At 35.5% G+C, this 17,424-nt stretch overlaps 1 protein-coding gene across 1 annotated transcript; it reads left to right on the top strand.

Moving 5' to 3' along the window:
* The first annotated feature begins 3,686 nt into the window (after positions 1–3,686).
* On the top strand, positions 3,687–15,152 carry LOC115441016 (chitin deacetylase 1). The gene is made up of 5 exons (XM_030165575.2): positions 3,687–3,821; positions 11,464–11,627; positions 12,465–12,714; positions 13,599–13,920; positions 13,994–15,152. Exons 1-5 carry the CDS (start codon positions 3,767–3,769, stop codon positions 14,820–14,822), a joined length of 1,620 nt encoding a protein of 539 aa, XP_030021435.1. The 5' UTR covers positions 3,687–3,766; the 3' UTR covers positions 14,823–15,152.
* The last annotated feature ends 2,272 nt before the right edge of the window (positions 15,153–17,424 follow it).

The raw sequence follows: 17,424 nt of genomic DNA, 5'->3' as shown, positions 1-17,424 counted from the left end.
TTGCGACCCTTTATATCAAACTTTATTGTCCAATCACTGGTCGAGTACACTTTCTTATTTTATCGCAACGATAGAAAATCGTTTGTTCCCCACACTCTGTTTAAGAATAATTGGCATATCTGAACTAGTAGAGTGAAGTCGATAATATCATATATTTTGATTTCGACAACAAGGATTTGTACCTAAAATAATAAGGATTACAGTATGCCGCACACGTATGCAATGGTAAAACTATCCTTATTCTTCTAGAAATAGAACCCACCTTTCAACACTACTGGCTTACATGCAATTGGGTTTCAATACACACAATTAATTTAAATAAAACGTTTATAGCTTTCTTTGAAAGAAAGATACACACGATTTACAATTTATTTGTTGAAATCAGGTGAATGGTTGACAGACCGACAATAAAGGAACATACTCAGTATTAGATTAATTTAGAAATTGTTATTCCAAATTAATCATCAATTATATTAAATCATTGACATTCTTACAAAGTGTCGTATGATGAAGAGATATTATTTATTTTTTTAGATGTAGATATTTCAAGAAAAGAAAGTTGGGTGTCACATTTAACAAAAGTAGAACTTAACTTTCAATATTATGTATTGAAATAAATATTAAAATGATTAATAAAAGTTATATCAATAGTATCAAGTATCAGGGACTCTTTAAAAGTTAGAAGAATTACATTTATGTAAATTATTACATTTTGTCTGGTTTCCTTCTCTGGAGGGATGTCATAGGTAACCGTAGAGTTATTAGCTGCATCGGAGTTATAAATTACAGTTATCGAGCCAATAAGAATCTATCGGTAAAATAATATCATTCTTGATAATGTGGCCGATAAATATAGATATAAAATACATAGTTGTTACATAACAATTAGTGGGCGTTTCAAATATTACAGATTGTTTAATTAGCATTATGGGTCTCATCTTATCTTATTTTTACTTTATTATATTACTAAAATAAATGCGATAATTTATTAGAAATAAACTCAGCAACCACTAAACGGATTTAATAAGCACACAAATAGACAATGTATTGGATTAATATATAATATTCTATTTTTATCCCGGTGAATTCACCGTTTAAATATATATAAATAATACAATATTTACAAATATTTGAATCTTTAATCTATTTTTCTTTCTAATGGCGCTATGAATCGCTCTGTAGCGATAACTGTTGATTTAGGGATTCTTATAGCAGGAAAGGGTTTTTTGAATGGGTGAGCGAAATGAATAGTACTTATAATCATTGTTAATCAATATTTCTTATGCTTGCTTCTTATATTTTTTACGTAAGGAAAATGGTGAGAAATTTTTAGTTCGTTGAAAAGTGTAATTTTAATTGATAGAGCCACGCATTATGCATATGAAGCTATACCTACTTATAGTATGACTGCAATGGCACATAAACTAACTTGAAGTGGCAATTTGTAGCCGTAATTAGTACAGGAATTGCTATTTCTAGATGTCCAAAAAGGCCTTGTTCTTCTTAATATTTTCTTTCCATGAAAGATGCAGCGCGACTCCGATCATCAATTTATAAATGATTATGGCGGTAGACACTAAATTAATATGAAGTGACAATAGCTAGTTGACCAAGATGTTTCATAAAATAACATTCAATGATAAGGGAGTATTTAAATCACAATATAAATTAAGAATTCTTAAGTTCATATAAAATAATTAACAAATAATATTTGATTTTTGTCTATTGGAATTAAAATTGAGAAAGAAGGAAGTTAAATAATCCCAATAAACACTTTTCTAGTTCCTGTAAGATGATTATTGTTTAGTTATAGTTTATATTGTTTTATTTGCTTCACGCACACATTTGATTTGCAATTATACTTCTTAAATGCTGTATCGACAACAAGATCGACATGCTGCTCCATATTTATTATTGGGTTTCGTATGTTCTTTGGTGTGAATGTCGCAAAACAGAGTACTGAGAAGATTACTTCTACTTAGAAGTATGAACGTGGAGGCCAAAGTCGCCTCTCTAAGCTTTAAAAAGTTTTTTATAATTTGGTGAAGTACTCACAATTCCTTTTGAATTTATGGTGGGTATTATAAGTGTTGAGAACATTTATCTACACTAACTTTTTTTACTGCCCTCTGCTTTTATAAAATATATATAGAGTGACTTTTATTTCTGAATTGATAGTATTATTATTTGTTTTTGATTTATTTCGTTACTACCACGTCGTTGTATCCAGCAAAGATTTTGTCAGTTGCTGAGTGAGATTTGAATCACAGCTGACTGAATCAGTATCAATCTACTGAACTAGGAACAATGTAACAAAACTGGTTGGATTTACAAGTTAGTTCGGCATGATTCATAATCTTTGCGCGTGCATTTTCCATTGTGTATATGTCCTGATTGAAGTGCGAGTCTATTACATCAATGCAGTGTGTACGCTTTATTATGGCAACGATACGTCATAACTGTAAATACCTTTATAAACTTAACCAAAACTTCAGTTCAAACGTAGCTTAGTTGGTTAAATTGTAATGAATGCGGTAGTATAAACAGATAATGCGAATGAAACTTGACTTCCTCACTAATGTTATGAATAAACGTCATACAATTTACGTTAATTCATAACATCGCTTTAAACATCATTTACAATTAAGAGGATAAATTGTAAGATTGTTCAATAAAAATGGATGGAGAAATCTACCTATTGATTATCATCACTTACTACATCGCTTTAGAGGCAAGAATGGATTTTCATAATAAACTTATCAGAAAAATCATCTAAGAAAAATACTATTGTAATTAAAAAAAATTACAATTTTTTTATGTTATGTACGATTATAATTCAACACGATCCACATATTAAGTGAAATTATTAGTAGTATATATCAGCCTTGTAATAAGCTGTCCTACATCTGGCCTTCTTTACAACTCAGATACTTTGCGTCGTCTTGTTCCACAATCTAGAGGGAGTTATTAAGACTCACATACCCATGATGTAATAACAGAGAACACGGGCATTGTGCAGGTTTCCCCACGATAGTAGCTTTATCTTAACAGTAAGAGTAATTACATCTCTCAATAGACAAAAGTGAGTGCTTTGAAATTGAATCCAGGTCATTCTTGATAGTGTGCAAATCCGAAAAATTCAATAAATGCTGAAATTTAATAGACTCCTGTATTAAACGTCGGCCCTTCATATTAATGAAAAATATTTTTTTCTGGTTATTATCCATTGTAATAGGTGGCGACGAAAACCTCTTTTTCAAGCATGCCGCAGAAAGAATTTGGCTGAATGTATTTAGAAAATGTAGTCCAGAGAAAATTGAGCTAAAAACGCACACAGAATGTCTCCTGTCCCGTTCTCAAAGCAATAAACTAAAGGTGTCACCAGACTAAGGAGACGATATAGATATATAGACGATAAATTAAATTAAGATAAAATTATACTGCCGCCAGCAAAACAAAATATCTATGTATTCAAATTAAAAGATCCGACGTTTAATTATATTATATTATGAGTTTTTTACTATATGCCTTAAGAAGACCATAACGACGAAGGATGCGCTGTTTACGCAAGACGCAGCAGCCGTTACACAGGATCTCTCGCTGGTGGTGTTCCTGCTCAGCATCTGCTGCAGATGATTCACAGCTGATGAGCGCGAAGGGTGTTGGCAGAGGTATAGCGCTGTGGGCGAGCGGGGCGCGCGGGGCGCAGATTGAGGCCACTATTTAACCGCACGACGGCCGCGCAACGACCTGTTGTGATCCCGTCATGGCGCGCTACGCCCGTGTCGCTACTCTGGCCGCGTGTCTCTTGTTCGCCTGCGGTGAGTCCTAACCTTTATCTTACGCATCCAGACGCCGTCCACCTCGCGATGTCACGGGTTCACGGATGACCCGACCTCTTCTCAGCGGCTCATCTGCGAATTATTTAGTGATTGCGTCAATAGCCAGTGTCGCACATAGTGAACAGTGAAGTTGTACCGAGATCGGGGCTCGGGCCCGATCGTCGACTGTCGCGAGGTAGACTGTGTCACCGTAGAGTTTACAAATGAATGCAGCCGACCGCGAACCACTTGCATCCACGACCAAAGGACATCAACGCGCTGCCAATCGTACCTTTCAAGGATAGGCGCCGCTGCTTGTGTATACACATGTCACTAGCGCATTGAGTATATTTTGTATGTAATCTGTGTTGTAAAACGATTTAAATTCAATATAAGCTTTCTCATTTGGGTAATATAATGAGAAAACGTTCTGGAGTTGCGCAAACGTGTAATCGGTTCACGATTCACTTTTAGCCACAGTACGTGAACATTCAGAACGTTAGGTACCTTTAGCCACAGCAGCGGTGCCACAGTGCAGACTAACTCTGACCTTTAAGGTACAAACAGTGGAAAATGTTTAGCCTTGATGATTATTTATTAATAGCATGTAACAGTATAGAAGTTGTTTTGTTAAACAACTGGTTAGCACCTGCTACGGCTGCTTACTGTGGTTGCAGAGAACTTTCACATTCATTCCGTGTTGCGCTGCGCCTGCGCCGGTGACGTCACATCCAGAATCTAAGAAGACGCACGATTCCGCGTCAACATAATATTAGTTCAAACATACACTCAAGCTATCTTGGCTATGACCGCGTAATAAATAATATTAATAGTTATTGCGTCTATATCGTTTGACCTTATTACCTATGCAATGTAATATACATGCAATTAATTTATGTCCATTGCAAAATATTTATTCAAATTGCAATAATATATGTGTTTATATTGGCGTATTTAGGATATGGATGACCTATTACATCACAAGAATAATAAAACGCGTCCGACGCCGTTACCGACGCGTGCTTAGAGTAGAATCATAAAAGCATCTATTTAAAAGGTCATTGTTTAAAATAACGTAGTTCGTAAACGGATATATTTTATTAACTAAATTAAAATTTGTGTATAAATTTTCGAGAAAGTGGCATTATTTCCAATTGTCACAAATATTACTAACATTTCATACACATACAAGAAGTGTTATGTAAATTTTCCAATATTAGTATAGTTTTATAAGGCCAACAGGCAGATTAAATCAATGAAGGGTCTTCGCAATTGAATGGATTGACCTTGTCGAATCGTTCTGCTCTGAGTTGGCACTAGAAAATATCCACGTATGTACGTAACTAACTAGTATGACAACTGAGCGCAGATAATTGCATACAATCAAATACCTAACATGTTTTTGGTCTTTAAAAAATAACTTTGTTATGACCGCAACGAAGCTTACTAAAGAGTGAAGTTAGTAACGTTTACTTTGCTTGATTCTAAGAGAGTGTAGAGACTTAAAAATAAATTGCCATTGCATAATATGTGCCCTAGCAGATTAAATCGCGCTACTAATAAGCACAAACGTAGTTCTTATCTCTTCTTATCTTCACAATAATTTGATTGCATTTAACTCATTGTTCTTTTCAAAAATAATATATCAATCGTTTTAGAAAAGTTTTTGTTGAGCATTTTGTATTTGCCTGTATTAACGTAATTCATATTGTAATTACTTAGTACGTACCAGTTATAATATTTTACAACACAGCTTGAGTGTTTAGACACCTATGACGTAGTTAGTTTAATATAGATTGCTATTAGGTTGCAAACAGTCGTGACCCCGTTTGTATGTAGCCTTATTGTTCAATAGCCGATCAGGTCATTCCGATGCATAGGTAATCAATTAATTGGAAACTAATTATGAATAATTCAAGACAATTACTTCAACAAATTCGCTCTATAATATGGTTCAGGACGGTATCAATTTGGAATTTTAATTATTTTTGGTTTCACGCGCATAGTTGATAATAGTTAGTTCGGTCTGTAGGTCAAGCAATTATGAAATTAAAGCCATGCGACAGACAAATAGGCTTCTCGTACCTCGGACATGCTGTGTCGAAACTATATAAATATACATTGAATCGTATACGTAATATGTTCGTGCGGTCTGATTAGTATTAATCAGCCTATGTTTCTGATAATAATCTCTATATGTAATTATTGAAAACGTGTTTCTTAATGTTATAATTGTCGATAGTCTCGTCGTAGTAACACTATTTAGTATTTCTACTAAACGTTTGTCGAATAAAATAATTTTGCTTCTATCATATATATATATCATTTGAATTGAAGAAGAACAAGCAAAAGACTTCGTACTTTTTAAAATTATAATTTATTTTAATTATATTGCTTTACCAAGGAAACAATATAACAATCGTTTAGGCATCAAAATATATAGGCATAATTTAAAAGAAAAAGGACCTAAAAATATAAAATATAAGTAGGTTTTTAAAATACTATACTATATGTATACTAATGTTCTAGACACAGGGCAGGCGCGAGGTAGGGTTCGTTTTCAAACCAAACATATTCACAAACGTCAATGTTGGTTGTTTTCTAATAATATTTCAAACTCGCTGTCATATTTAAATAGTTTGTTCAGTTTATTTATATTACTGAACAGTAGACATACTAACTACGATCACAAGAAAGGCAAATATATTTTAGTAATTCTCGATATTGCATTACATCAACGTGTATAATAACGTTTATTAAGTTTACATTATTTGATTTATTTAAGCTTTTAACCGATGTAATAAATGATATAATGATGTATATAATAACGATAGTGACCTTGAGTGAAGCTCGTAAATTGCGGAAAAATACTGAAATAAAATCTATGATTAAATGTCCTCCATAGACGCTTGTTGGTGGTGTTGACATAATAATTCACATCGACCCTAATTATTATGTATTATTTAAGCCCGATATTTAGCATTTCTTAACATTTCTAAACATTGTATGTACTTTAGATTTGTAGTAAAGGTAAATACAATTTCAGAAGTATCTAAATAGCAACGAGCTTTTGTGAAAATATCGGTGAAGCATTACCTACTTAAATTATTATAAGATATATCTATCAAAGTCAATATCCGCGTATAACTTTCTCTGTGTGACCTATGTGTTTGTGACGCTCGCAAAGTGTGAACTTCGCTTAGCCTTTTGACACCACTCAATTTTCACTCGATCCATTCGCTCAGTTATGTAAAAATTATACGAATACAGAGATTACTCAATTTACCTATCATATAACATCGGTCTGTTCATCTTTATCATTTAGCACACTTACGTCAATAAACCTCACAATCGAATTGGTAATGCTCACGGGTCATTCTGCATTCTTGTAAATGGTGTATGTCAAAATAATTCATAGAAAGTGGTTGCGGGTACATCACTGAGTTGCCGTGTTGCACAATATTGTGTAAATTTTTTCCGACAGTAAGAAGAAAGGAGGATACACATTATAGTATTTTTAGTGTAGATACTTATTATGTATTTATATATAGATGGGAGTTTATTACTTTGGTCCATTCTATCGTGTAAAGGGCTGATACAATTTAAAAAATTAATGAGTAAAAAAATTTTGAAAAGTAAAGAGTGTGCTAGACGATATCAAACAATAAACTTATTCCCGGCTACTTAGTTATACTTTTATTTCCGGCTTTCTAGTTTGCATAGATGTTTTTTTTTTATTATTTAACAATCGTTTTGCTTACGTTACTTATTAAGAAATTACTACATAAAGGCGGGGGTACTATAAGTGAAATTTATTTAGCAAACAATTCATCCAATCTCAAGTCTACATGAGAATAAAGTATTTTTAAAGCAGCCATAAACAATAATTTTAATTAATTTATAGAACGTTTCGATAATAAGGCATATTTTCCTTTGTACAATGTTCTAGAAGCTTATTTAATTATGGTACTTCACTTAAATGATAAAATACTCTAGCATATATTTTTGAAGGCCAAAAAAGAATCACATAAATATAATTATTACAAGAACCAAGTTTACAAACGATCATTCGCTTCGCGGTGAATATTTCTTTTTGTGTATTCTTGTTTACGATGTTGTTATCAGGCTTTGTCGTATACGTATACAGATAGTTATTATGCTATAAATACAAAATCAAGGTGATCGCTAGCCATTTCCGTGTGCGGAAACGCCATTCTCCCGTTATCGGAAAATAACTTCGGTTAAAGGGAGCGCCACTGTAGAAGGAAAGTCGAGCGTAGGTACTAAATATTCATAAGGTCGCACTTCGGCATTCCAACAACGCACTCGGTCGACGCCCGCACCTACTCGCATATTTAGTTGGTCCCACATTCGTTAAATTCAAACTATAAATTAACCTTGAGTTAGTTTATGCCATCAATTACCAACCATGCAACTACTTACTTGCAAATTATATTTTTTTCATTTCCTTTTAAAAATATGAAACATGAGCGTTCGTTGTGGCCGTACGATAACAGCAGAAGTCTGGGCAGCGTCGCCCGCGTACCGCAGTGTAGCGGTAGACCACCCCCTCGTTAAAATTGTCAACAGTTATCATCACTTTATTCTTATCCTGTACGTTTTCACTCCATCATAGGATTTGTGGAATTGATTTATACACATGTTGCTGAACGTAGCTCATATGTTTTTTCAATCCGATGCTTTTCTCATGTCCTCCCTCAAAAAGATTCCAGACTAGACATATCTTCTAAGAAAAACTCTCATAAATCCATGCCCGAGTTGTGAATCAAACTCAAAGCTACAGTAGTTGCCACAAACCGATGTAGCGATAAGATTATTGTCAATAGTATCAAGATAAATTAAATAGTTTTCTTACATATTGTCGATGTGGTTTCTACTTTATTTATTATTGGAAAAATGTTATTTACTTTGTAAATTTATTATATAAGTATTATTATAGCTCATTTTATAATAATGTAGTTTCAAAACAAAAATCAAGATTGTCGAAAGCTCAAATAAATTCCCAATTCTTTCTTAAACATTGGCAACCTACTCAGTACTCACGATTTCTTTAAAATTGTGGGTGTTTCGGAACAGCAATGTGCTTGCCATCACATGATATATTCTTCATTATAGATCTTTTGCTTGAAAGATATTACCAATATAAAATTATACACTATAACACAACTCCACTCGTCCACATTTAAAATAGTGCAATCAATCGTGATGCTTTGGTACAAAGTTTGCTGTTTAGCGTCATACTCCAAAATAGTTTCTGAATAATTATTATTGCTGGATTTCTATGTATTATATACATTTACATAACAAAGTATAAAACATTAAAAACAATGGAACATGAGACTTTATTTTGGCCGCATTCGTTTGGATGTTTCTTTACTATACAAAAGACTTCAACGCGCTCCGGCTATGTATGTATGTAACTTTACAAATCACAATGTGCGCAAGGCTACATCTTTATTTGCAAAATAAGTTATTTAGATCGACTAAGTCAAAGCAATTATTGTTAAATTATTGCATAAACTGACATAATCAAATACGCAATGTATCCGGGTCAAAGAAAACAGGTCCTCCTGTATTATTCCTTATAAACCTACATATTCATTTTCAATCGGAATCTGATTTATTATTCATAGCTAAATATGACTTTAGAATGGTCAGGTATTTTAATTGACTTGAATTTCTAGCTAAAATTGGTTTATTGATTACTACTTTAGCTAAATGACACAAGAAAACAATTTATGAGGCTGCTCTTCTTTTAAATTACCTCATTTATTATAGGTCGTTGTGACCTTGACCTGTTCCCTCTCAGATTAGTATATGCAAACTATTTATGCAAATATTGTAAAAGTTTTAATTACGTTGGCATTAAGCAAATCAATTTTATTATCAGATTTTTTACTAATTAATATCGCTATCAAAATAAATGTGACTTGGATTCGAAAATAGCAAAGATATTTGTAGGTTTAGAGTTAAAATGGAAACGGTGTAATTAACTCGGTTTCACTTCCCTTGACGTGACTCCCGTCTATTTGATTAACCCTCGTATAGCTGACGCAAACCATAGTAAAATACTTTTAGTTGTCTGTATCGTTTTGCAATGTCTATAAATAAGTAATATACAGTTCTCGGAGAACAATCGCTGTAGGCATACAGCTCGTGTGTGCCACACACACAAATGAGCTGCACTCTCACACTACACACAGAGTACTCACACAGTGCGCTATGTATGCAGTACGAGTATGTATATGTGAGAGTGTCGGGTTTGTGTACCAATCGGGCTCGAGCGATTGCAATACTTCTAATGTCTAACCCAGTTCCATTGTTTTGTGAGCTTCAAAACTACGGCACCGTGTCCTTCTAGATGTTATACAGCTTGCATACTAAAGCCTAACCCGTTAATTATTGTCCTATTCAACTCAATTACAAATACCCTACTGTAACAAAAATGTACATATTATATTTGCAAAACACGACCACCTTGAATATATAAACATAATATCTACATTCGTATTTGATGTCAAATAAATCGTATCTAGCAAAAGCGTTATAATAGGAATAAAATAAAACTAATTTATCAGTAATTTCCTGTTCAATATCTATTTAACTAATATTGTTATACGACTGCATCAATCGCGTGGAGCTGTAAGTAATGAAGATAGTAAGATCAGAAACAAGGTGTATTGCGAACTATCTGCCGACAAGAAACAGGTTTAATCCAAAGTAAAAGTTTTCTCGCACGCTCATGAGAATCTTGTTTTCACGAAGGGATAATCAAAAGTGAGAATATATTATAGTGGTTCGAGTGAAGCACGTGGCTTACATGTACGCATGCGCAAATGTTTGTTGGAATAGTTTGCCGTTAGTGCGAACTACAAGCGCAACATGTCTCGCGAGCGAGATAGTTAGATAACGTTGCAAAAGCGCGGTTTCCTCGTGTTACGTGTCCACGTCGATACTCGCACCCAGCTACGCGGACCGAAACTAATTTATTCTTTATTATTCTTATGAATAGAATACCCGAAAATAAGGCAAAATGTCAACAGAACCTGATTCGGCATACAAGTGTACAGCTATATGCAAATAAGACACGAAGTAAGCTTTAATGGCACGAGTTCCTTTGCAACATGAGGATGTCTCTAGTGGATCGTTTAAAACTGGTTCGAAAACAACCATAATTTCTTAATAGGCGTATCATTAAATTTCCTGAAACATAATAACAACTCAAGGAAATCAACTATTCCGTAACCTTTTTGGATTATAGTAATTTCGTCAGCCTAATCGGCACACAAATCAAATGCCATGCATAATGTACAATTTTGTAGAAGACATAGAAAGAGTCGTCCTTGTCGTTTGCCCAAGCGCTGACATTTCGAAGCGAGTCAAATGTCACGAGCGCTCACCCCACCTTTGACATTTAAGCACTAGCACTCCACAAGTGACATTTCGGTTGTAGTGAGAAAAATCATAAATAGTAAATTCTAATAACTTGTCGTGAATTAAAGAACTTGTCGTTTTGGTACATACTATTACACCACTGCGTTTGGAGAGCTAGACATGTATTTTAGATGTGATTATTTATCATAATTATTGTTCACTACAATGTAATGATTGTTTAATACAGCTGTTGCCGATGGGCACCGATGGCGGCGGCAAGCAGACGAGGCGCCGAAGAAAGACGACAACTTGGAACAAGAACTATGCAAGGACAAGGACGCTGGCGAATGGTTCCGGTTGGTGGCCGGCGAGGGCGACAACTGTCGCGACGTCATCCAGTGTACCGCCTCGGTATGTAACTACTCTAACTCCGGCGCATGCGTCGAACACTGCACGAACACGCTGCACACTGCACGCGACTCACGCTCGAGCTCTCTCCGCCTTAGCCTGACCTTTGTGGAGCCAATGCTATTGCAATCGAAACATATTTAAGCTGAGAATAACAATCACGAACAACATCCATAATATATGGTCAGAAAATAACAACCTATCCAGCTTTCACCATTTGTAGTTTCCCTTTCAAGAACCTTTTTGTATATTTCATGACTTTTAATTTAACTTTAAGGCGTGTCCGATACAAGCAAAATATTTTTCTCGCAAACTTACGCCATTCGATGTAATTTGAGAACATGTGGGATGATTTTAAACCGCAGACAAGATTATATTTATAGATTTGATTGTAGATTTCGTACTATAACGCCTTTATTGAAAATGTGCTATCGCTTTATCCGTTCATCTTTGTTCGACAAAAATAGATAATAGACTTGATACTAATGTATTTTAAATTAATAAAAAACATATTTTTATTTGAATTCAACCTGACATCTCGCCGTCAATAAAAATATACGGACATACTATAATAACCGATTTAGTTTTTATATTTATATTCGTCCTTGCCATTATCATTTTTGTGTTTATGTATTTTATTTTATATTAAAAAATCTACCTTAATGGATGATCAACAATGATCGTAAAATATACAATACTATATATAGAGATATACGTACATTTATTGTCTAAACTAAATGGTAAACTTGTAATCTTTATTTTTGTTGATAAATATGTTGCAAAATATTTAACCTTTACACTATTTAAGGTATTTGACAATAGTCTCCTTTCTTGTAATAGGGTATCCAAGCCATCCGTTGCCCCGCTGGCTTGTACTTTGACATTGAAAAACAGACCTGCGATTGGAAAGATGCTGTCAAAAACTGTAAGGTTAAGAATAAGGAACGCAAGGTAAAGCCTCTGCTGTACACTGAGGAGCCGATATGTGAAGACGGTTCCCTTGCCTGCGGTGACTCCCGCTGTATCGAGCGAGGCCTCTTCTGTAATGGTGAAAACGACTGTGATGACGGCTCTGACGAAAACTCCTGCGGTAAGTAAACAATATATACAACTGAACTTGAGCGTTTAAACTGTGAATAATAATAAAGAAGTTCAGTTGGTCCGAAAAACTCCCTTCTTAAATACCAATCACTTGGCCTAAATTCATGGAGTCGTCGACGTAGTGAGGTAACACTTTCAAACCAGATTGGCGCATCTGCTGTTTTATAACTTGTGTGCGGTTACTCGAGGTTCGATCAGTTTGACCCCACGCTGAATATCTAGTCGGTATGCGTTGAATAACGCCACTCGATTTATACAATAATGTTTTTTTGCGTCGCGCTTTACAACTCGAATCACTTTGAATTGCAATTATGTACATGACAAGGATACAAAATTCCATTCACCAGAATAGCAGACCTTAGTTCGAACTAACGTCTTTGTATAATTATACGGGAACTTATATATACTTTGTATTTAATCAACGCACAAATTTTGTAAGACGATTTTATTTCAATCCATTTAATTAAATAATCTGATTGAAATAGTATAATAAATATTTAAGTAAGATAAATCTGTTCTGAATGGCGGTATATTATATACATCTACGCATAGTAATGAAACGACAAAAGTGAAATCCAGCGATTGTCAGTAGTGCTGAGTGATGTGATCGGGCGAAAGTACCCATACTAGTTCTGCAGCTCGCCACCCCACTTAAGCCTCCATGGCAGTGAAGCAGCTGGGTGCGGGCTGTTCACCTACGGCCTCCTGATTAAATATTTACGACTGTGTTACATGTAGTTGCTTAATATGGTCGGCAATTACGAAGCCGCCATAGGCATATGCCAGTTTAATCCGATAGATAAACCATCCTCTAAAAAATCATGCTTTTAAAATAAAAGTTATACTTATGCAAGTATTTTCCTTTTGTCGCAGATATTGACAACGATCCTAACAGAGCCCCGCCTTGCGACGCTTCACAGTGTGTGCTCCCTGACTGTTTCTGTTCTGAGGACGGCACAGTGATCCCCGGTGACTTGCCGGCTAGAGATGTGCCCCAGATGATCACCATCACTTTCGATGACGCAATCAACAACAATAACATTGAGCTGTACAAAGAAATATTCAATGGAAAACGTAAAAACCCGAACGGTTGCGACATTAAAGCCACCTTCTTTATATCGCACAAGTACACCAACTACTCAGCCGTGCAAGAAACTCATCGCAAGGGACATGAAATCGCAGTACACTCAATTACGTAAGTTTAATACATTACACAATTACATATATTTGTACCATGAATTTGCATTAATATATGTTCTTTCCTATAGACATAATGATGACGAACGCTTCTGGAGCAACGCTACTGTAGACGACTGGGGTAAAGAAATGGCCGGCATGAGAGTAATCATCGAGAAATTCTCAAACATCACTGACAACAGCGTTGTTGGTGTTCGTGCTCCCTACCTGCGTGTTGGTGGAAACAACCAGTTCACCATGATGGAAGAGCAAGCCTTCTTGTACGACAGCACCATCACTGCGCCTCTTTCCAACCCTCCTCTATGGCCGTACACCATGTACTTCAGAATGCCACACCGTTGCCACGGAAACTTGCAAAGCTGCCCCACAAGGAGCCACGCTGTTTGGGAAATGGTCATGAACGAGCTTGACCGTCGTGAAGATCCCAACAATGACGAATACTTGCCTGGTTGCGCTATGGTAGACTCTTGCTCTAACATTTTGACTGGAGATCAGTTCTACAACTTCCTTAACCATAACTTTGACCGTCACTACGAACAAAATCGTGCTCCTCTCGGTCTTTACTTCCACGCCGCGTGGTTGAAGAATAACCCTGAATTCTTAGAGGCTTTCTTGTACTGGATCGATGAAATTATTCAAAGCCACAATGACGTTTACTTTGTCACCATGACCCAGGTGATCCAATGGATCCAAAACCCGCGTACAGTCAGTGAAGCCAAAAACTTCGAGCCCTGGAGGGAGAAGTGCGCCGTGGAAGGTATTCCCGCGTGCTGGGTGCCACACTCGTGCAAGCTCACATCTAAGGAGGTTCCCGGCGAAACCATTAACCTGCAAACGTGCTTGAGGTGCCCCGTCAACTACCCATGGCTGAATGACCCCACAGGCGATGGCCACTACTAGAAGAGCCATGATCTCGAGCCTCACGAGCTCTAATTAGTTGATATAAAATTTCGGTTGAGTTATTATGTGGATAACATGTTCGTAGTCAAAACAAAACAACTAGGCACGATACCCACAGGATGTAGTGACGTGGTTATCCTAGCTGGGAATATGTTTTCCTGTAATTTCGAAGTGTACCGGGTTATAATCCCGCCCGTAGTCTAAGTACCTATCCTACTGTATGTAATATAGGCTCACATAAATATTTAATACGTCTGTTTTATACTTTATGTGATTTTTCTAATGTAAGTCTGTTTTATAAATTAAAAAAATACAAAATACCTAAATCAATATTTCTTTCTTTTACCTTTCTTATAACGCCAGGAAGTTACACTATGTTTCTTAGAACATTTAAAATACTATTACTTGCAACAAGCTCGCAACAAAAATACATCATTTAATAGAACTTTTAAAAGAATATCAGCATTGGGAATGAGGAAATTCTTTACATGGTACTTCCTCATAACTGCAAGGTGATTTAATAGAGAAGGTATACAAATATAGAAATAGAGACATGTGGTAACTTCAACTTGATACACTTCTATCATATTATGATAAGTTGAATTTAAGATATAGATTTAGGAATAAACTAATAAACACACTTAGTGATAAAAAAATATTATGGACACGAGGCAGCAAATTTTTTCCGTCACGTATAACATAATCGCAGAAATCTGCCACTCGCACCATTTTACGTGATTAGAATTTCATATGAGCGAGAGAGATACAAAATTACTATGTATATTAGACATAGTAATAAGTATGTATTGGGAACAGACACTTAAACAATATTTCGAAATGTCTATAAAATGCTAAACAGCTGGTTATTACGTACGTGATGGCTTGATGCAAACATAATATTTAAAAGTGCAAATTCTTGCGACGAACATGAACAAAAAAATGCGCCGTGTAAGGTCACAATGCTTTAAAAAAATTAGAAGAATTTAAAATAAGAAAGCGCACCATCAGCGGACGGTCAGTGACATCCCCTACCTGTAGGCGCACCTCCTTCTTGACAGGCATATTAAGTGGTTGGTCGTACACAATGACTATATTATATGTACCTACATATATCTATTAACAATATAAGTCTTAGGTGTTCCGTACAGTGTGGAGTTATACTTTTGTTATGTCTATAAGAATAATACGAGTTATTTATTGTTTATAATTAAACAGCATAAGTACTGCATAGAAATCAGAGTACTCACTCGCTGTATTATTTATCAGGTGGATATTGGTATTTCCAGTCAACAGTCCAAAAGAGATTATTTTAAATAAATATATATTCGCAAAGGAATCCTAAAAGCGAGTTGTGGAAGTAAATAAATCAAACGTATATCCTTTGTACATCTATATATATTTAGTCATTTTGCATAAAGTCATTAGCCTCCCGCCGCCAGTTTTATACACACTTATCACGGCAAACTTACCAACAACACAAAAAACAAAACCGTTTTAGAAATACATTGGTAACAAATTTACAGCTACTTTAAATATGTGCTATCCACTTAAGCGTCTACTTTCAATGAGAATGGTCAATGCAAACAAGGATCGAGCTTTAACAAAACTATTCGAGAGATATTTTGTTTACCCAGCCATTTATTATTCTAACAGCGTCTGTTTAAACTTGACAAAAAAGGTAATCTCGGTGCGTGTTTTCGCTAAAAAATATATAAAACAGCAGAGTTAAAATAAGCCCGTCTTCGAGATGCCTATATAATTTTAAAGATTGCACAACATGCCCGATGACACCCAAACGGGTTTGAAATAGAATTTGGTAACGTTGCATATTGAAGATGAGCATTGAACATCGGCATGGCTTGCGGCTTGAGAGGCAGTCTCAAGGCACACAACCGCCACGCCCGCGTGCCTCTTACCGCGTCACACATCAAACAATAGACCGCAGGCGCCACCACCATCTTATCTTCCCTGACATTTGTGGGCGGCTGAATTGCACATCATCGCTTCCAACCATTTAGGTACATGCATACACCCTCAGTGCCATAACCGACTTTCCATTTTGTTTTGCAATACGCGTATGATTATCGAAACACAAAATAAGGACAATGAAAAACAATAGTATTGTTAGCGGCATCCAAATAAATAGAGAGTGGAGTTGTGTTTCGCGTAGTTATTAGGTATAGCAGTATGAAGAAGCGCATTGCAGTCTGCGACAGTGAAAGCAGTGAAAGTTCTCCTCTGTGCAGCAACCAGCGGTCACTAACATACATAATTCTCTATTCACACGTGTTGTAAGATTCCATTTACATCGATATGTCAAAAATATTAACAAAGTATAAATGTGTCGTAAAAGCCTAGAGCAAATTAGTTATTCTTTTCCTCATCGACCAGCGGACAGGTGAAGTGACTTCCCGGCCCGCAATAGACTGTTACGATTACTGTTTTAAGCTCCCTTATTTCAAAAAGGCAGTTCTTTAGCAGAGTGTGACTTTCAACTAATCTAAAAGTAAATACTTCAGAAAGGTACAACATTACAAAAAATCCTTCAATAAGTAGATTTCCTACAATGTATTCATCAGTGTTACATGAATATGCCAATACC

This window comes from Manduca sexta, chromosome 23, assembly GCF_014839805.1.
Source record: "Manduca sexta isolate Smith_Timp_Sample1 chromosome 23, JHU_Msex_v1.0, whole genome shotgun sequence".
In the NCBI taxonomy this organism is placed as follows: domain Eukaryota; kingdom Metazoa; phylum Arthropoda; class Insecta; order Lepidoptera; family Sphingidae; genus Manduca; species Manduca sexta.
The sequence above is the reverse complement of the archived record's forward strand: the minus strand, read 5'-3'. Positions and strand labels throughout refer to the sequence as shown.